The 16,376-nt window shown below is 40.7% G+C and overlaps 1 protein-coding gene across 1 annotated transcript in view; it reads right to left on the bottom strand.

Annotated features, from left to right (window-relative positions):
• The window catches only part of CHN2 (chimerin 2), a 113,920-nt gene extending 98,386 nt beyond the window's left edge, over nt 1–15,534 (bottom strand). Inside the window, exon 1 of the mRNA XM_032180749.1 lies at nt 15,463–15,534. Within this exon, the coding sequence (XP_032036640.1) occupies nt 15,463–15,511 (49 nt within the window). The 5' untranslated portion in view covers nt 15,512–15,534. The remainder of the gene's footprint in view (nt 1–15,462) is intronic.
• Between the last annotated feature and the right edge of the window lie 842 nt (nt 15,535–16,376).

Genomic DNA, 16,376 nt, shown 5'->3' with positions numbered 1-16,376 from the left:
TGCTCCAGATACTTATAGAAATAAATGTTTGAGTACTCTGGCTCCACATTAGATTTGTAATTGTACAGGTTGTCATGCTAAACCACCTTGATCCCAATTCCAGACTGCAATAACTCACAACCGAAACCTCACTTCCCAGACTCCTTAGACACAGAAGAAGCTGGACACTCCCTAGGGCAGTGTCAGCTGAGGAAGGCGATGTTACACCTTAAGAGACACTTTCTGCTGTTTTAGAACCTGATAAAAACAAACAGAAACCAGATTTGACTGCCCAGATTCTACATTTAAAATTATTCTTCCTGTCAGGAACTATTATCTATTCCCTATCTATGATGCGCAGACACGCGTGCTTACACATTCACACATGGTTTTTACAGTTCGGACATTTTTAATGGATTTGTAACTGTAGGTAGTGTTGATACATGTACTGGGAAATTTTGACAGGACTGATAAAACCTTTGAAATCTGATTTATAAGTCACCCTGGAGGATACATTAAATCTTGCTAAAAGGAAGCTAAATGGGGAAGCTAACATAGTTAAACCCTTCCAGGCTGAATGGTAAACAGAGATACCATACTGGAGCCCAGAGCAAATATATGCCACCTATCAAAAAAAGATTTCAAAAAGTGGAAAAGGAAAACGGCAGAGCTAAACTGCAGGGTACCAGGGGTTATTGGAAGTAAGGAAACATCCTTCTGGAGGCTGGAATCATGTCCGAATGAAGGAAGTAGAAAGACTCAACAACTATAGCAGGTTAGATGAAAAAAACAAATCAGAACAAAACAAAAACCAACAACCATAAATCCAAAGCAAACTGAAAATGCAATACAACAAGCCAAAATACAGCCTGAGAAATGACTTGCAGAAGACATAAGAATTAACAACAACCCCTTTTCATGTTTGAATTCATAGCCTACCACTCTGGCCAACAGATGATCAAGGCATAAAAGGAGCTCTCACAGGCCACAGCAGAAAATAATTGAGTATTTTGAGACGTGCACATAGAGAACACAGAGCCCAGGGAAGCCCCCGGAACAGAACATTTCTTTACGAGGGACTACATACATTTCACACTGAGGTTTCTGTGGAATTTACAGAACAAACACATGAAGGGTAACAACTGGTACGGATCAGATGATGTTTAGTAAAGACTTCATAAGAAACTCACGGGTGAAACAGCATTGTGACTGACTGTCTCTTAAAATTGCCTCATTATCTGAGGACAGGAAGAGGACTAACATTATGTCAGTTTTATAAAGGGCTCCACAAAAAAACTCCCAGTTACCTGACAATTGGACTTGGTAAATTGGTAGAAACTATTAAAAAGAACAATACTACCAGACACACAGATAATATATAGCCTAGTCAGCACAGCTTGTTGACTTGTGGAAACTTGAAAATTTGGCCTAAAAATTGTTTGTTTTCAAATAATAACCCCACTACAAAAGTCTTTTTTTTTCTTAGTATTTCAGAAAGCTGGTGCAGACCTGAAGGTAAGCTCCTCATTCCTTCTTAAAGTTCCCTCAAATGAGAGCTGGCATCTCCCATTACATGGACTGCAGGATCTGCTAAATCACAGGATATAGTAAACTGAGCTGACTACGGAGTCCTACCCATAAGATCGCATTTCCTTAAGTTTGTCACAACCTGGCAGATGATCAGAAAGAAAATGCCCTTACTCATAGGTTTACGGAGGCTTGGATGTACAAAAAGATTCTGAAGTCATTTCTGCTTGACATCAGACTTGTATCTGCAAGTGAAATAAATACATTCATGGTAGGGAAAAAAATCTGTTAAAATATGCAAATGCTTTCCGACTTGCATGTCGTTGATACTTTGGAAAGGTTTTGTGCGCCCACGATGTTTCTCCTTTCAAGGGTAGTAGGGGACACGTCCAAATCACTACCTCAGCAGCTGCTATTCCAAATGGTACTCAACAGACTCAGAAATGAACAGCATCAACTTCTTCAAGTATGTATCAATGAATAAATCTGTTCTGAAACGTTTACTAGTGAAGAGTCTGATCATCAAGGATGGGGAAAATCAGTATCAGACTAAATAACTGTTGGAACACAAATGCAGGGTAGAATTGCTCTCATCACTGACGTTACTTGGAGTCACTTCACTGGTTTAAGCATATTTCTATTCTAATCCCAAACCTGAGCATAGCACATATCTACATTTGGAGGGAATGAGAAATATATATGAGAATGAGAATGAAAAATATATATGAGAAAGGAGGGAAAAGCAAAGAAATATAATTCAACTGTTGAAATATAATTCAACAAAGCATGCCCTAAACTACTTTTATGAAGGGAACCACAACATATAGGAAATTTGTGACACTGTATTTTACCAAACAAAAGGAAAAAAAGGTTCTAAATATGTCTCTTATATGGGCAAAACACCCCAAGTTACCGTCTAAAAATTGTGAATATTTATTGAAATATCTCTTATTTAAACTTCATTTTGATTTTAGTTATAGCCCCTGGTAGTAAATAAGTGTTTTCATTTTTCTGTCATTTTTGTCCCCCAGTTATGAAACAGGTGCTGTGAGGCTTAGTTAAAAATTTACAGAATGATGAAAAAAAAAAAGATTAGAAAAATCCTGCTGAAAATAAGCTCTTGATTATTACGTAACAGCAGTAAATCCAGTACTTCTGAAGTTAACATATTTCTTACAAACCATAGACAGTGATGGACTTTCTGTAAGACACATCACTTTCAGACTAATTTGTGTACACTTCTGTTTTCTAGACACTCTGGAAGCTTTCAATCAATATACTATTGCCAGGAGTCAGCATGCAGTTTTCTAAAGCTGCTTAAGAGGTGAAGCTGAAAGCCTTTTCCTGTAAAGGGAATGTAAACTACACTACTCAGTTACACTTACACTTACAATCATTTTATATTGATTTTTTTCATCTTTAATTTTTGAGAAGTCTGTTTTGATAAGCTTATTATGCATATTGATAAGACGGATCAATTGTTTTAAAAACTCAAACTGAACCAAACTGCCCCTCATTTTCACCATTTAGGCTACAGTACTTGCCAATAACTGTGAATAATATAAATTTTAAATTACACCCTTCAGTGAATATATTTATTACTGTCATATCTGCACAAGAGGAAGCAATTGCAAAACCAAGCGATGACACGTACTCATCAAACCAAAAGAGATCAAAGGAAGTGAAACAAATACAATACAGAGAATGCTTTCATGAGTCAAAGCCCTCTACAGCAGCTCTTTGAAGGTAATGTGCCTCCTCCTTAGTTAACATAATTAAAGAAACGGCTGGAGGGAGTGGGGGGCATATTCTTGCTATTTTCCTAAAAATTCCTGCTGATATTTTCTTAAGCATATACATGCATTCACTCAATACATGTAATTAATAACACTGTGCCAATTCTACACCCTTTTGACTGCAGTTTACACCAACTATGCTAATGCTTCCAGCATTCTTCAAGTTACAAGACTTTGGAACCCAAATTGTTGTCTAGTCTGCATTTACACAGTCATCAACCTATTTTCATGGAAAAGCCACTGTCTCCTTATAAATACATCACAGCACAAATAAAAATGCAGCAATTATTATATCATGTTTTAACAACATTCAGCAATGCAGACCTCCAGCCCTGACTGTACTTTTTACATGCATGGTAGGAATTCTTCTAACTATTAACAATCTATTTTGTTTTGCAAAGTTTTACTGAAATGAATCAGTTTATCTTCATGCTGCTTTATCCTTTTATTATTTGTTTTCTTTGTTTAACCACAACACATTCAGGTCCTGTGCTAAACAACACCAAGCTAAATAAAAGAAGAAAAAAAACCCTTGAAAATGGCATATTCAGGTTTAAGTCTCTGATGACAGAAATGCATTCTTTCTCTGAAAAGAGGGAGCAACCAGCTTTCAAGAATACATCCAGCAGAAAGGCAAAAAGAAAAAAGGGGAAGCTTAGTGTTACTTGACAAATTAGTATAATTAATGCTATATTTCTCCTCCTTTTAAGTCAATGATCTACATTACTTTAACTTAACAGAATAGTGTTCAGGGATAGCTATTCCGGAATATTTCTGTGTCTGAACACTATTTTGTCATTACAACTCTTAAGACCATATGTTCAAATAATTTTAATGTGCAGATAAACCCATATATAAACTGTACATATCTGCCAAATTTTGTAGTTCTAGCAGAAATCACACAGTATGCATTGACTTCTTAAGTCTCCAGTGCTTAAAGCTTTACTGTTACATTAATCATTAAAAATATAACCTTAACCCTTTGTGGTTGCACTTAAAATTTATTTTTTTTAAGCTTTATTTTTAAAACCAGTGGTATAAAGCAATGTAATGGATTTGGGAGGAGATTTTTTTTCTTGATAGAATCAAGTAATCCATCACTTCTGAAAGGAAACAAAACAACTGTTTAGCAACATGACATAGCGTTACCCAACAGCATGCACAGAAAACACTTTCCTTTTGTGTTCATGATACTTTTTCACACTGCATGAGAAATCACAAACTGCAATACTGAAAGCCACCATGGCTATCACACCAGGAGCTGCACCAATGGAAATGTAGCTCTTGGAGTTCCACCTTAAACCTCCTATCCTTGACATCGCATTGTATCTATCATACACGTACCTAAAATGCTACTATTGCATAGGATGTTTCTTCAGTTTGAGGGTCAACTTTTAGTTCAATCACAGGAAGAATGGGTATTATCTAGTTTTTCCACAATCAGTAAGTGATTCTTTTGGATATATCTTGGACCTCCTCTGCTTGTCTGTTCCCTCAGAAATGCTTGATATGGCTTGAACCCAATGTGGACTAAAGACACAATGTTTGTTAACGCACCATCAGTGCACCTATGGCTTCTCTCTTTAACATGCTGAGATGTACTTATCTACTACCAAAATGCCTGGACTTCCTACATTAAAAACCTATAGATTTCTTCCTTGCTCACTGCCATGGTCTGACACAGCAGCCCACTTTACAAAGAGAATCCAGGAATCTCTACTTTTCAGTCTACACAACCTAAGTCAAAATATCCCATTCTCCTATCTGCTTAATTTCAAAAAACATAACTAGTTGGACATCTATATACCTCAGTCCTTCTCCAGTTCATCAGTTTTATTTCTCAGGGGTTTGCAGGTTTAGTGCTGTTGTTAGTGTCATAACTGAAGAGGAGGAAAAAGCATTCTTGTCAATCACTATTTCCATAAGCTTAATTTGTCTCCGAGCCCCAGACACTCACCCATGAGTGCTGCAGTTTCATTCACGACACCTACTCCTATTTAAGTCATCACTCACTTTTATTCTCTGAACTTAAGCAAAATTTCCAACACATATTGATATGTCAGACTCAAATCAGCATGGTCAGAGAAAGCTTAAAATTGAAATTTGTCCTTCTGTTTTGTTTAGACATCAAAAAGTTCAATATTCTTTCAGTAAATAATTTTGTCAACATAAAACAACCTAACTGTGTGCTTCAGAATGCAAAATAAAACAAATAGAGAGCTATCACAGCATGAAGCCAAAAGCCGTCTATCATCTTGGTTTGCCTGGCAAGAGATCAGGAGTTATGGAGAGCATGCTCTCTTGAGAAACAGGTATTTATACAAATTATGTATAATTTAAGTCTTGTACATAATCCTTGGAAATTCATCATCAATGAATTGACATATTCTATATATATGATACAAATGCACCAAATATTAAATATGTTATGTACCAGTACTTGGAGGAGGGGAGGTTTCCTGTGTAGCCTATAATAATTTGCCCCATCATAACAACAGATGCTGCTTTAACGGAAACTGCATAAAAATACTCAGAGAAGCAACCACCCAATCCAGTAAGCTGCTGATTTAGTACCTTAGTGCAGTGGGAACAGAAGGTACCAAGCAGCTTGAAGGGTCAGGACTGAATACCTTGTGCTCATAAAGGGGTTTTCATTGAAAAACAAAATCATTTACAAACAATTAATTCAGCTTTATGACACTTCCATGCACTAAAGAATAATAAAAAAGTAATGGATTTTACAGAAATTTGATAGCAACATTTATTATTTTTTTTATTTTTTTTTTGTAAAGCCCTAAATCTTGGAACCTTATATAAAAAAACTCTGCTCTAGCTCTTAGAGGTTCATTAATGCCTAGCTTTAATACATGAATCAAAGAGACTGAAATGTGATCAAACTAGAGCTGGATCATAAATCCAGCTGGGTTGTATGTTCATAGAGCAAAGAAAAGAATGGAAAAGCTTTTCATTCTGAAGAAGAAAGAGGATTTTAGACAAATCTGATTGTTTTGACTTTGACTGATTTTTGTGCACTGAGTTAACAACGTAGCACAGAGAAGTTAGACAACTTTCTCCCTGAGTTGCCAAGGCAGAAACAGGTGAATGCTCCATGTTCCATTATTTCTATACACTGTTCTATGTAGTACACCCTTAATAAGATCTTCCCATCACAACTCTTCGCAACATAGGAGTTGTTTTTTTTTTGTTGTTGCTGTTTGTTTTTCAGTTTGTTTGTTAAAACTGGAACAATGAATGTCATCACCCCATATTTCAAGCCCCAAATTTCTCCTATCCTTTAGAAGCTGTTGGCTGTAGAAAGCATGACCTAGAAGTGCTGATTCAGCAGTAACTCTACCCGCTATATTTGTAAGAACAGCAACAGCAGGTCAGATGGGTAGATTATCTCCCACAGTGACTATCAGTGGACACCTAAAGAAGAGTAAGAGGATATGGCAGGCATATAGTGTATATACTTCACCCGTGCGGTTTCCCAGCCTACATACAGCTCATGGACTTTAGACAGAAATGATAAACCATTGTGCTTAACAGCACTGGATGTATGGCCTATAAAGTCATCTAAACATGCTGAAAGCCCACATCAGTCACCAGCGTCTCTACTTTTATGTGTCAAAGATTTTAATGCCTTTATGCTAGGCAGTACCCATCCCTAAACTCCCAAGTGCAAGCTAGGCTGTTTACTATTAACCTACACATGCTCACACACAATATGTAGAAACTACCTACTCTATATTCAATCTGAATTGATATCCAGCACTCCTCAGGATTCACTGTGCACATCTTTCCACAAGGTGATGCAGGACCAGCGACCCCCAATAGGCAGGGTTAAATATATTTCATTCTGAATGAGGCAGTATTTCATCCACACACAAAAATACTACTGCCTTTAACAGCAACCACGTACATTCCTTGGAAAAGTTGAAAATGGAGGATTTGCCTTGGCCTCTCATGATTTCCTCGTCCTCTCCTCATTGCTTCGGGGCACACCGATCTAGTTTATTAGGGAACTGAGGTGGATTCAGTGCAGCTTCACATAGCAGGAAAATATTACAACGTAGATTCAGTGTCTTTTGATGGAAAATTTAATGTTTAAATAGCCGGTGGATTCCTTTTGCTTTTGAATAGAGTATAGGCCCTCCAGAATTTTGCTGGTACAGAACCGTATTCTCCCAGGAACTTCTGCCTGCCTTTGTGATGGCCATTCCCAGTATGAACATCGATGACACATGCTTTTCATTTTTCTTTCTTGACATAAAATGAAGCCAAACATTTAACCAATTGATCTGCCAAGACAAATTTTTAGCAATTAAACATCTGCTCAACAAGCTGAATCTCATTTACAAACTAAGTTCTCTAACTCTAGCATCTGATTTTCTTCTTTGATGAAATAAAAAAAACGTAACACCACAAACACACTTCCACCACTAAGACACTTCATAACTTTTTTTTTTTTTTTTTTAAGCTAAGAGCATTGTTTGAACACAAGAAGGTGAGAAGAAAGGAGAGGAATACCTTCATGACAAGCTCGTAAGAAGAAATTCAGAAATATGACTTGACACATAGGTCATAGTAGGTGACGTGTGATTTCCTGACAGTAAGAAAGGGCCCACCTACTACTTTCCATACTGTCAGTATCAACACTATAACTGAGACACCTTGTCTAGGGGGAATCAGACTGCCTGATAAAGATATCCTCAGAAGAGATGTCTTATTTACTGAACTAATTGTTTTGCGATGACCTTGATCAATAACAACAGGAGTGAAGCAAGGGACACTTGCACATTCTTCTGCATTTTAAAAGCCCCTTAATTCGTTCTTACCTCACCAAATGCATGAGACCAAGTTTCAACCCCGTCACCAGCAAACTTTAAAGCACATCAGTGTTACAAGGACATTATTGCAGCATCAGTTTTCTGGTACCAGAACTACAGTCACTCTCCAGCCCTGGGATTTGGATTATTGCTGAGTAAAACAGGGTGATGAAACTATTATTGCTGAACTGTGCATGATTCATAGTTTGTAATAACTGCCTCCAAATATAAAATTCGAATTTACATTCTCATAATCAAAGGTCAGAAAAAGACAGCAAGAATGGGTTATTATTCCTAGCAGTTAAAGCTATACGTTTACACAAGCTACTGTATGTAATTCTTAGACAAACTGTGACTACACCTGTGAAGAATGTGACATACACAGAACTACAGGTTTAAAGCTTCTTGTATAAATCCTGCTACATTTCCCTGCAACAAAAGCTTCTTCATGCAATATTAATGTGCCATTCCTTAACACACAGTTCTCCAAATATTTAATCTCTGAAGTATCTCTTCCTTTTGTAAGAGAGAAGAGCAAACGACAACAGACTGGCTCCCCAGCATGGGAATGCCTTCTGCCAGCACTCAGCCTTGCAACCGAGGCAAACCCTGCTACCCTGCTATGGCTGCCCTTTAGCCAAAGGGATGCTTTGGTTGCATATATAAAAAAAGCAACTCAACAAAAACCGTATTTCTTCACATAAAACATCAGGTTAAAAACTTACCTACGTATGATAGTAGCCAAATGATTATAATTTGGAAAGTGAAACCTTGTGAAACGCTATGGGTGCAGCTGTACAGGAGGATTGTGTGTATTGTAAAATATTCCTTCCTATCATTGCTCAGTGTTTGGCATAGCTAAGCCTTCTTAAAAACATCAAACAGAAGGCAAGGACTAGTCAATTGAACTGGTATCCAAAAAGGTCATCATAATGACAGCATGAAAGACTGTTCGTCTGATCCTACACATATGCCTCTGAAACAAGCAGATCCATAAGAGAAATAAGACTTTTGCTTCGCCAAGTACAAATATAAGCTAAATTGTGAAGCAGAGATGTATTATACCAGTTTCCATTATGTTTTATTCTCAGTAATCACAGTCTACATATTCAGTAGCTAACTGTTGGATCAATCATTACATCAGGATGGGGTACTTTGCCATTATTCCCTTTTGAATTTTCATTATTTTTAATAAGAATGGTGAGTTCTTTATAATCACCAAATACAAAAGACTTCAGCTTTAATTTAGAACAAGAACACCCTGGCCAGCAGAAGCTTGGCATAAGGAACAGGAAGAAGAAAAAAAAAAAAGCAAAAAAAAAAAAAGCACTCATTGCCCTTTTAAAAATCAGAAGTAGCACCTTATCAGCATAATGGCAGCGTTATTTAAATAGCTTTCATGTACCATTTTCACAACGCTATTTCTACTAGATCATTGAGAATAAACATCTGTTTTCATTTACTAATCTTTTTCCCCAATTAGAATCTCTCTGAATCTGTGTACAATAGTAATTTCATTTCTTCTCACTTACTAGCATCTTAATTAAAATCAGCTTGTGTTGACTTTCATTTTTATAATATATCTGCCTATTTCACATCATAGCACCTTCATGACCCCTAGAGAGTCATGAGCCTTTAATATTTTATTTTGACCTTGTTAAGTTACTAGAACCATCAAAGATTTTTCTTCTTTCCTCAGTAAGCCATTTTTTATCCTGAAATGCACAGTATGTGTGAAAACACATAGTTGAGAACTATGCTGCCTTTGAACAACATATCTCTGTTCATTTATGAAAAAAGCAATTTGTCGCTTTTCAATTTATGACAAGAATGAGTTTTCAAACCATAAACTTTGTTATTAATTTAGGATCACTGGTTAAATGATACTTAAATGCATTTTTCTGTGAGCTTCAGGACAGAAAAATATAGTTTTCAATTTTCAATTTAAAAAAAAATCACCAATAACTGGTGATTTTAAAAGAAGAATTTATAACAGTCATCTTTTATATAGATGCCACAGTTTACAAAAGCCAAAGGTTTGCAGGGAGAATAGGTATCTTAGAACAGCTAATTATTCTACACAGCCAAAAAGTAAAAATATCTAGACAAGACACACAAGCCCATCTCCAGGCCTGCAGCAGAAAGCTCACCTATGAGTTTCCAGCTCAGTCATCTGGCCTAGTGACGGGTATTACCTGGGACACACACAGCACGTGAAGAAGCCTCAGACAAGGTGGGAAGTGGAAAGGTGCACAGCTATCCTTTCAGCATCCATGGCTTCTCTGGCACCTGAAAATTTATCTTTGGAGCTCTGGGTACACCAGCATATATTTTTATATTTGCCTTGTAAAGGCAAAGATTTTGGCATAGTCTGAGTCCTGCTGGAAGAGAAAGCCTAGTGGCACACCTCCTTATAGCAGACTTCCATTTACACTTGCCTTCAGTGTGAATGTGACTCTCTCTCTTACTTGACAAGCCCAAGCTCTCTAACCTTCCCGCCCACTACAGGGAGACTATCTGGCAGAAGGCTTTTCAAGCAGAGCTCTTTTTCAGAAGAACTCAAAGTCTTGAAGGCAGATGGGATTTCCAGCCACTTTGCTAGCTTAGGATGGCACAGCAGCGTGGAGCCGGAGACAACCGACACCCATGAATATGACTGCATGGAGACTGGTTGGGAAGCATGCTGGATTTTTTTGTTCCTCAGAAAACCAGAGGAGAGGTATAGAGGTGTCTTCAACCAAGACTGAATTCAAATTCCACAAAGTGGAGCCTGAAGTTCATCTATCATGAACAATCAGTATTTGGCTGCTGGGTAAACTGGAGACAGGTGGTAATGAAGGGGGAGAAGTAAAAGGTTTGACAGAAAAAGATGAGAAATTTCATAAATAAATAAGTAAATAAATAAGATCAAAATGAATGAGAATAAGGGTCAGCACCAAGATGGAGAACAGCAAGAAAATAGGTCTATCTTAAATTGAAAGCAGCATGAAGGAAAGCACAGAAACATGCACAGTTCTCTTTCAAGGACAGGATAGCAAGAAAAGATACCACTTATGGTTGAATCAGCACTTCAGCTAGAGAAAAGCACAAAATTTAAGGGGCTTGCAAGGCATAAAGCTAACAGATCACCTGGGCATTTGCTATAAAAGAGATTGTGGGAAAATGAAGTGGAATTCCCAATGAAAGTAATTATAATTTGAGCAGTTCGTATGCTTTGCAGATTTACCCAAGGTCCAAAGAAGAATACTTAATTTAACTGCTTAGCAGATCCACCTTTTTCCCTCTGCATGGTATATCCTTCCCACCCCCCCCCAACACATTTAAATGCAAGAGTTAATATCCAAAGAGCAGCATAGGTTCTGTCTCCAAAAGGAGAGAGTTATATATGGAGAAATGCAACACAAAAATCCACTGCTCTTTCCTGTAGATTTTCTTGCCACCGGCTGCTAGCTTATTGAAAAAAAAACACATCATAGATTCCAGTCAGATGGGCTCCACGACAAGTACCTAGTGCTCCTGAACTATGATTAGCCTCCTCCTCACAGCAGCTCTTGGGACCAGCACCAAAACCACTAATTCTTCTTCAGAGACAGGTTCTCAAGCTGTGAAAGTAAAGGAGCAATACATCCCTAAATACTAATACTTGCATTAACATTAATTTATATCTCATAGGTCTCCAAGCATGTCGGCACCCCGTCTGCTACAGTTCCAGTAAGCCACCCTGCCATGCCACTTTGTAGGCAGTGCTTACAAATGACTGCTCCAGGACAGAAGGAAATTCTGGTCTTAACACAGACACAACTTCAAGTGGTTCAAGTTCAAGTTCAAGGTCTAAATCCCACTTGCACCTTCACAGAACTGTAGGTGGGAAGGCAAAATATCTACGCCATAAAATTCTTGGCCAGCTTTCTCACATGACATATTTTTGTATTGTTTAGCATTTTGACTTGTTGAACATTCTTTTTGACATGAACTGGCAGGAATCAAAACAGAAACACGATGAGGCAAATGGTCATTTGCAGAAACAAATTCCCATGTTTCAGCACCAGTGTTCATGAACCGGCATTTCCCCCCCTGCCCAGGGCTTAATGGGGCTACAATATAGCTGTGCTTACCAAAATAATGAATGTGTGTTTTTAAAAAAGAAGAGTAGAGATGAACATTAAAAAACAGAGAACTATACATATTTTCAGAAAGGTATGTAAGAGATGGAAGAAATCATCCCTTTAAAAAAAGGGGAATGAAAATTCCCATCTGCCATTCAAACACTAATTCCCGCTATTATCACTCAGTCAATAAACTCTTTTACTTCTTATAAGACAGATTCTAGCTAACCCTTGCCTTTCCATACAGGTAGTAGAGCCTAAATGAAATCTTAGGAAAAACCTTAGGATGCTTAGCACCACACTGTGTTCAGATGTGTTCAGATGGACCAGAATCTGGCTATCAACCAGCTCAACATGTACTCATGCATATGCCTACTAGCCTACAAGCTAGTACCCTGAGAAGTACCCAGAAGAAATTAAGGAAGACTTGATTGTTAATTATCACATTGTAGTGCTCAAAACTGAACACATATATTATAGACACTACTTTCTGGACTTCTGTTGTTACCTCAAAACAAGAACAAACCCTGGCAGTGCTCTCAAATTTGAATTATTTATATGCTCTCAAGAAGAACAGTCCTATTTATTTTCAGAATGTTTGTATATGTGTGTATCTTAAGATACATATATATGCACACATATAAATAAAAACTTTTTTTTTTTTTTTTAAGCTAAAAATGTATTTGCAAGTAGGAAAATAGTTCCTAGATCATTTCAAGATCTGAATTAGATAAGCAATGTTTTAATTTGGCTTCAGAAGTTCTGTAGGAGGTGGACAAACACTACACTGCTCCTAGAGATGGTCAAATGATCCAGCAGCACATTATGTAGCTTGATCAAGGCCAAGCATCAAGTCAGTGGTAGAGCTGAGTACTGCAGCTTGGTGTTCTCCTATCAGCCATGAACTTTGTTTCTATTAGTAAAGTGTAGTGTAGTGTTATAATCTTCCTTCTTCTCCTGAGTAGAAATAATTACGTCATTTGGAAGTCTTCATACTGGTAAGTTAAACATATACATAAATTCTACCAAATTAAATTTAAAAGCAAGAATGTTTGGTAAGATTATGTAAAAAAGTATGCTCTAAGACTTGCTGAGTTCTGAGAACTGAAACCACAGACAGCCATAATACAGCTGCACATAGTCAGATATGGTGTGTCTGCTAATATTGGAAACTTCAGCATGCTGCAGCAAATTTAACTTCTGATTAGTACATATAAAGAAAAAAAAAACACACCACAGACTGAATGCACTGGGGAAAAAAAAAAAAAAGCACTCCAACTTTGTAAAGTCTGAAAGTGAAGGGTATTCTGTTATTTTATGAAGCACTTGACAGTATTTATTAGTTGCATTACTGTGGCATCTAAGAGCCCCAAGCGTGGGCCAAGGCTCAGCTGTTCTTGTCCTTGCAAAAAAATACAAACCAAAAGATAGACCACAAACTGCTGAAGGCTGTAGCAAAGGGCTTCATACAAAGCAGAGAGCTGTCAAGAGCCAGCCCCCCTAACTTTCAAGTATGTGCATCTGTGCAGAGCTCAGTTCCCAGGCTAGACGCTAAGCTTGGTGCTGATTCACCTAACTGCAGGTGAAGGCACCTCGAGTTAGCCAATTCCAAATGCTCAGACCTATGATGTTTCTGAACTCCCACTCTTCATTTCAGATCAGGCATTTGAACCCAGACTGCAAGGGCTCAGTGTTGGATGGATCCTGGGGCCTGACTCAGTACAGCCAGAGGGGATTCAGAAGCCTGCGCTGAGCAGTGTTTCTCAGAGGCTGGCACAACGTGCCAGAAAGTCTTGGAGACTCATGGAGCACAGAAGCAAAGCACACAGGCAACAGGCTTCTGCAGCTTAATGCTTAGATCACCAAGGAGGAGAATCATGGGTTCCAATCCAGCTTTTTAGGGTTATTTCTAAGTTTTTCACATAACAGATGTAAAAATCACATACACAATCCATCAAATAAAAGTCACATTGCCTGGACGAGGACCTTAACTAGTAGGCTACTGAGTTGGGTTGACTCTTGCTTGTTTTCATTCCGGTCTTGCGACTCTTGCATCATGAATGTGAACACAACACAATTTCTCATGCCTACTTCTTTTACGTGCTTTCTGGTTAAGGCAATCAGGGCTTGCAGTGTTAGTGGTTGCTAGTAAAAGGGTTGGAATAAATATGTATTTTAAGGAGCCAGTTCCTTCTTTGGATCTGGCTGTAAGTGGCACATACTGGAACAGGGACACATATAGTAAGTTGTGTAAGTCATACACCATCTTTAAAAGAAACATTTGTTCATTGCTTTTTAAATTTATTTATATTTTCTACAGTTGTATTGATAGCCAAAGGAGATTGTCTGCTTTTCACAGCACATATTGCTATGTTTAAAAAGAGCTTTTACAAATTCTCAGTCTGGCACCTCACATAAAACACTGAGTCACAAGTCCTTTGAACCCCAAAGTTGTTCATCCCTCTATTTACTCCTTCAGCCCAATAAACGCCAGGATAACGCTGAGGATATGCTCCCTGCCAATTCCTTCGGTCTACTATCACTCACGCATTAAAATAACAACTCAATGAGCTAAGAAGCAGACGGCGGTACTATTATACCAAGGCTTTCCATTTCAGACCGCCTCGCTCACAGACGCAACTTTTCTGTTTCCCGGCGTTAGGCGGGATGCCAGCCCCATGCCACCACCACCGAGCCCCAGGGCACGCAGCGCATCCTCAGCCCCCCGCACGGCCCCCGCGCGTGTAATTTATTTTATTTTTTTGACCCGGAGCGTTTTTAGCTAGTTACTGAGTTCGTTTTCAACCGGGAACCAGTTGCGGGTATTTTAAAGTGGTTCGAAACGCCCTGGGTGCCGCGACCCCCGGCCAGGGGCAGCCCCAGTGGCAGTGCCCTGCGAGGGGCGCGCTGTGCCCGGGGGGGGGTGCAGGCGGGCGAGGCGGTCCCCGAATGTCCCCCGGCCACCCACTACCCCCCAAAACGTGCCCGTGGGAGCCGGAGGGCTCTCCCCGTGCCCTGCCGAGGGGGTGGCTGACAACCCCCTCCTTGACCCCACACAAAGGCAGGGGGGAAAGGTTGGAGGGGGGTGCGAGCCGAGCCCCACCGCCCCCGCAGGGGGATCGGGGAGAACAGGGGGGGCATCTCGGCGGAGCCCGGGGCGGGCGGGACGGCGAGCTGCGGACAGGTAAAAATGGAAGGAGGGGAGACACCGCTGGCGAAACTTACCGGAGGAAACGGACGAGCCGGACAGACTGGAGTTACTGGATGCTGCCATGGTCCCTCCTCCTCCTCCTCCTCTTCCTCGCCCCTTAGCTGCGAGCCCCGCGCGGTGCCCCGCTGCCGCCCGGCCGCTGCTGCCGCCAGCCCATGGCCAAGTGCCGCCGCCCGCGCCCCGCTTCCTGCGCCGCCGGGGAGCGGCAGGCGGCGGAGCCCCGCCGGGGCGCTGCCGGCCGCGCCGCGGGGCTGGGCTGGGCGAAGCCGCTCGGAGGGGCCGGCAAAAGACCCCGCGGGGCTTCCAGCGCCCCTCTCCGCACGGGGAGCGGGGTCACCTCGCGGCGGGGACGCGAGAGCCGCCCTGCCTGCCTGCCTGCGCCTTGCCTTGCCTTGCCTCGCCTTCCCTCCTCCTCCACCTCCTCCTCCTCCCTTCCCTTCCCTTCCCGTCCCTTCCCTTCCCCGCCTCCTGGCGGGCAGCGCTGACAGCCCGCCGGGGGGGACCCGCCGCCGCTCCCCCCGCGCACACAAAGGAAGCGGCGGCGGGCAGGGGGGGTCCCGCTCCGGTGAGCCCCGGTGGCCCCACCGAGCAGCGGCCGAGCCCCAAACCTGCACGGGGCTGGTGGCCGGAGCTGATCCTACCCGGTGCCGGTGCCCGTGCCCCCGCCGGAGCCTGTTGAGCGCCTCGGCACGGCGCTGCCGCCGAGGGGGCTCTGCGCCCCCACCAGCGGGGCTGCGCACCTGGGGCAGGGCATGTGTCAGCCCTTTGTCTGCTTGCTGCTTTCCTCCTCCGCCTGGCACCTCTCACCCTCACTTTTCTTCATTTTTTTTATATTTTTTTTTATATTTTTAATTTTTATTTTTCCGCACATGGCTTCCTTTTTCTTAAAAAAGAAGCCCACACCCTCCCGCTCCCGGGCTCTCCCTGC

Source organism: Aythya fuligula, chromosome 2 (genome assembly GCF_009819795.1).
Source record: "Aythya fuligula isolate bAytFul2 chromosome 2, bAytFul2.pri, whole genome shotgun sequence".
In the NCBI taxonomy this organism is placed as follows: domain Eukaryota; kingdom Metazoa; phylum Chordata; class Aves; order Anseriformes; family Anatidae; genus Aythya; species Aythya fuligula.
Note: the sequence above shows the minus strand (reverse complement) of the source record. Positions and strands in the feature narration are given on the sequence as shown.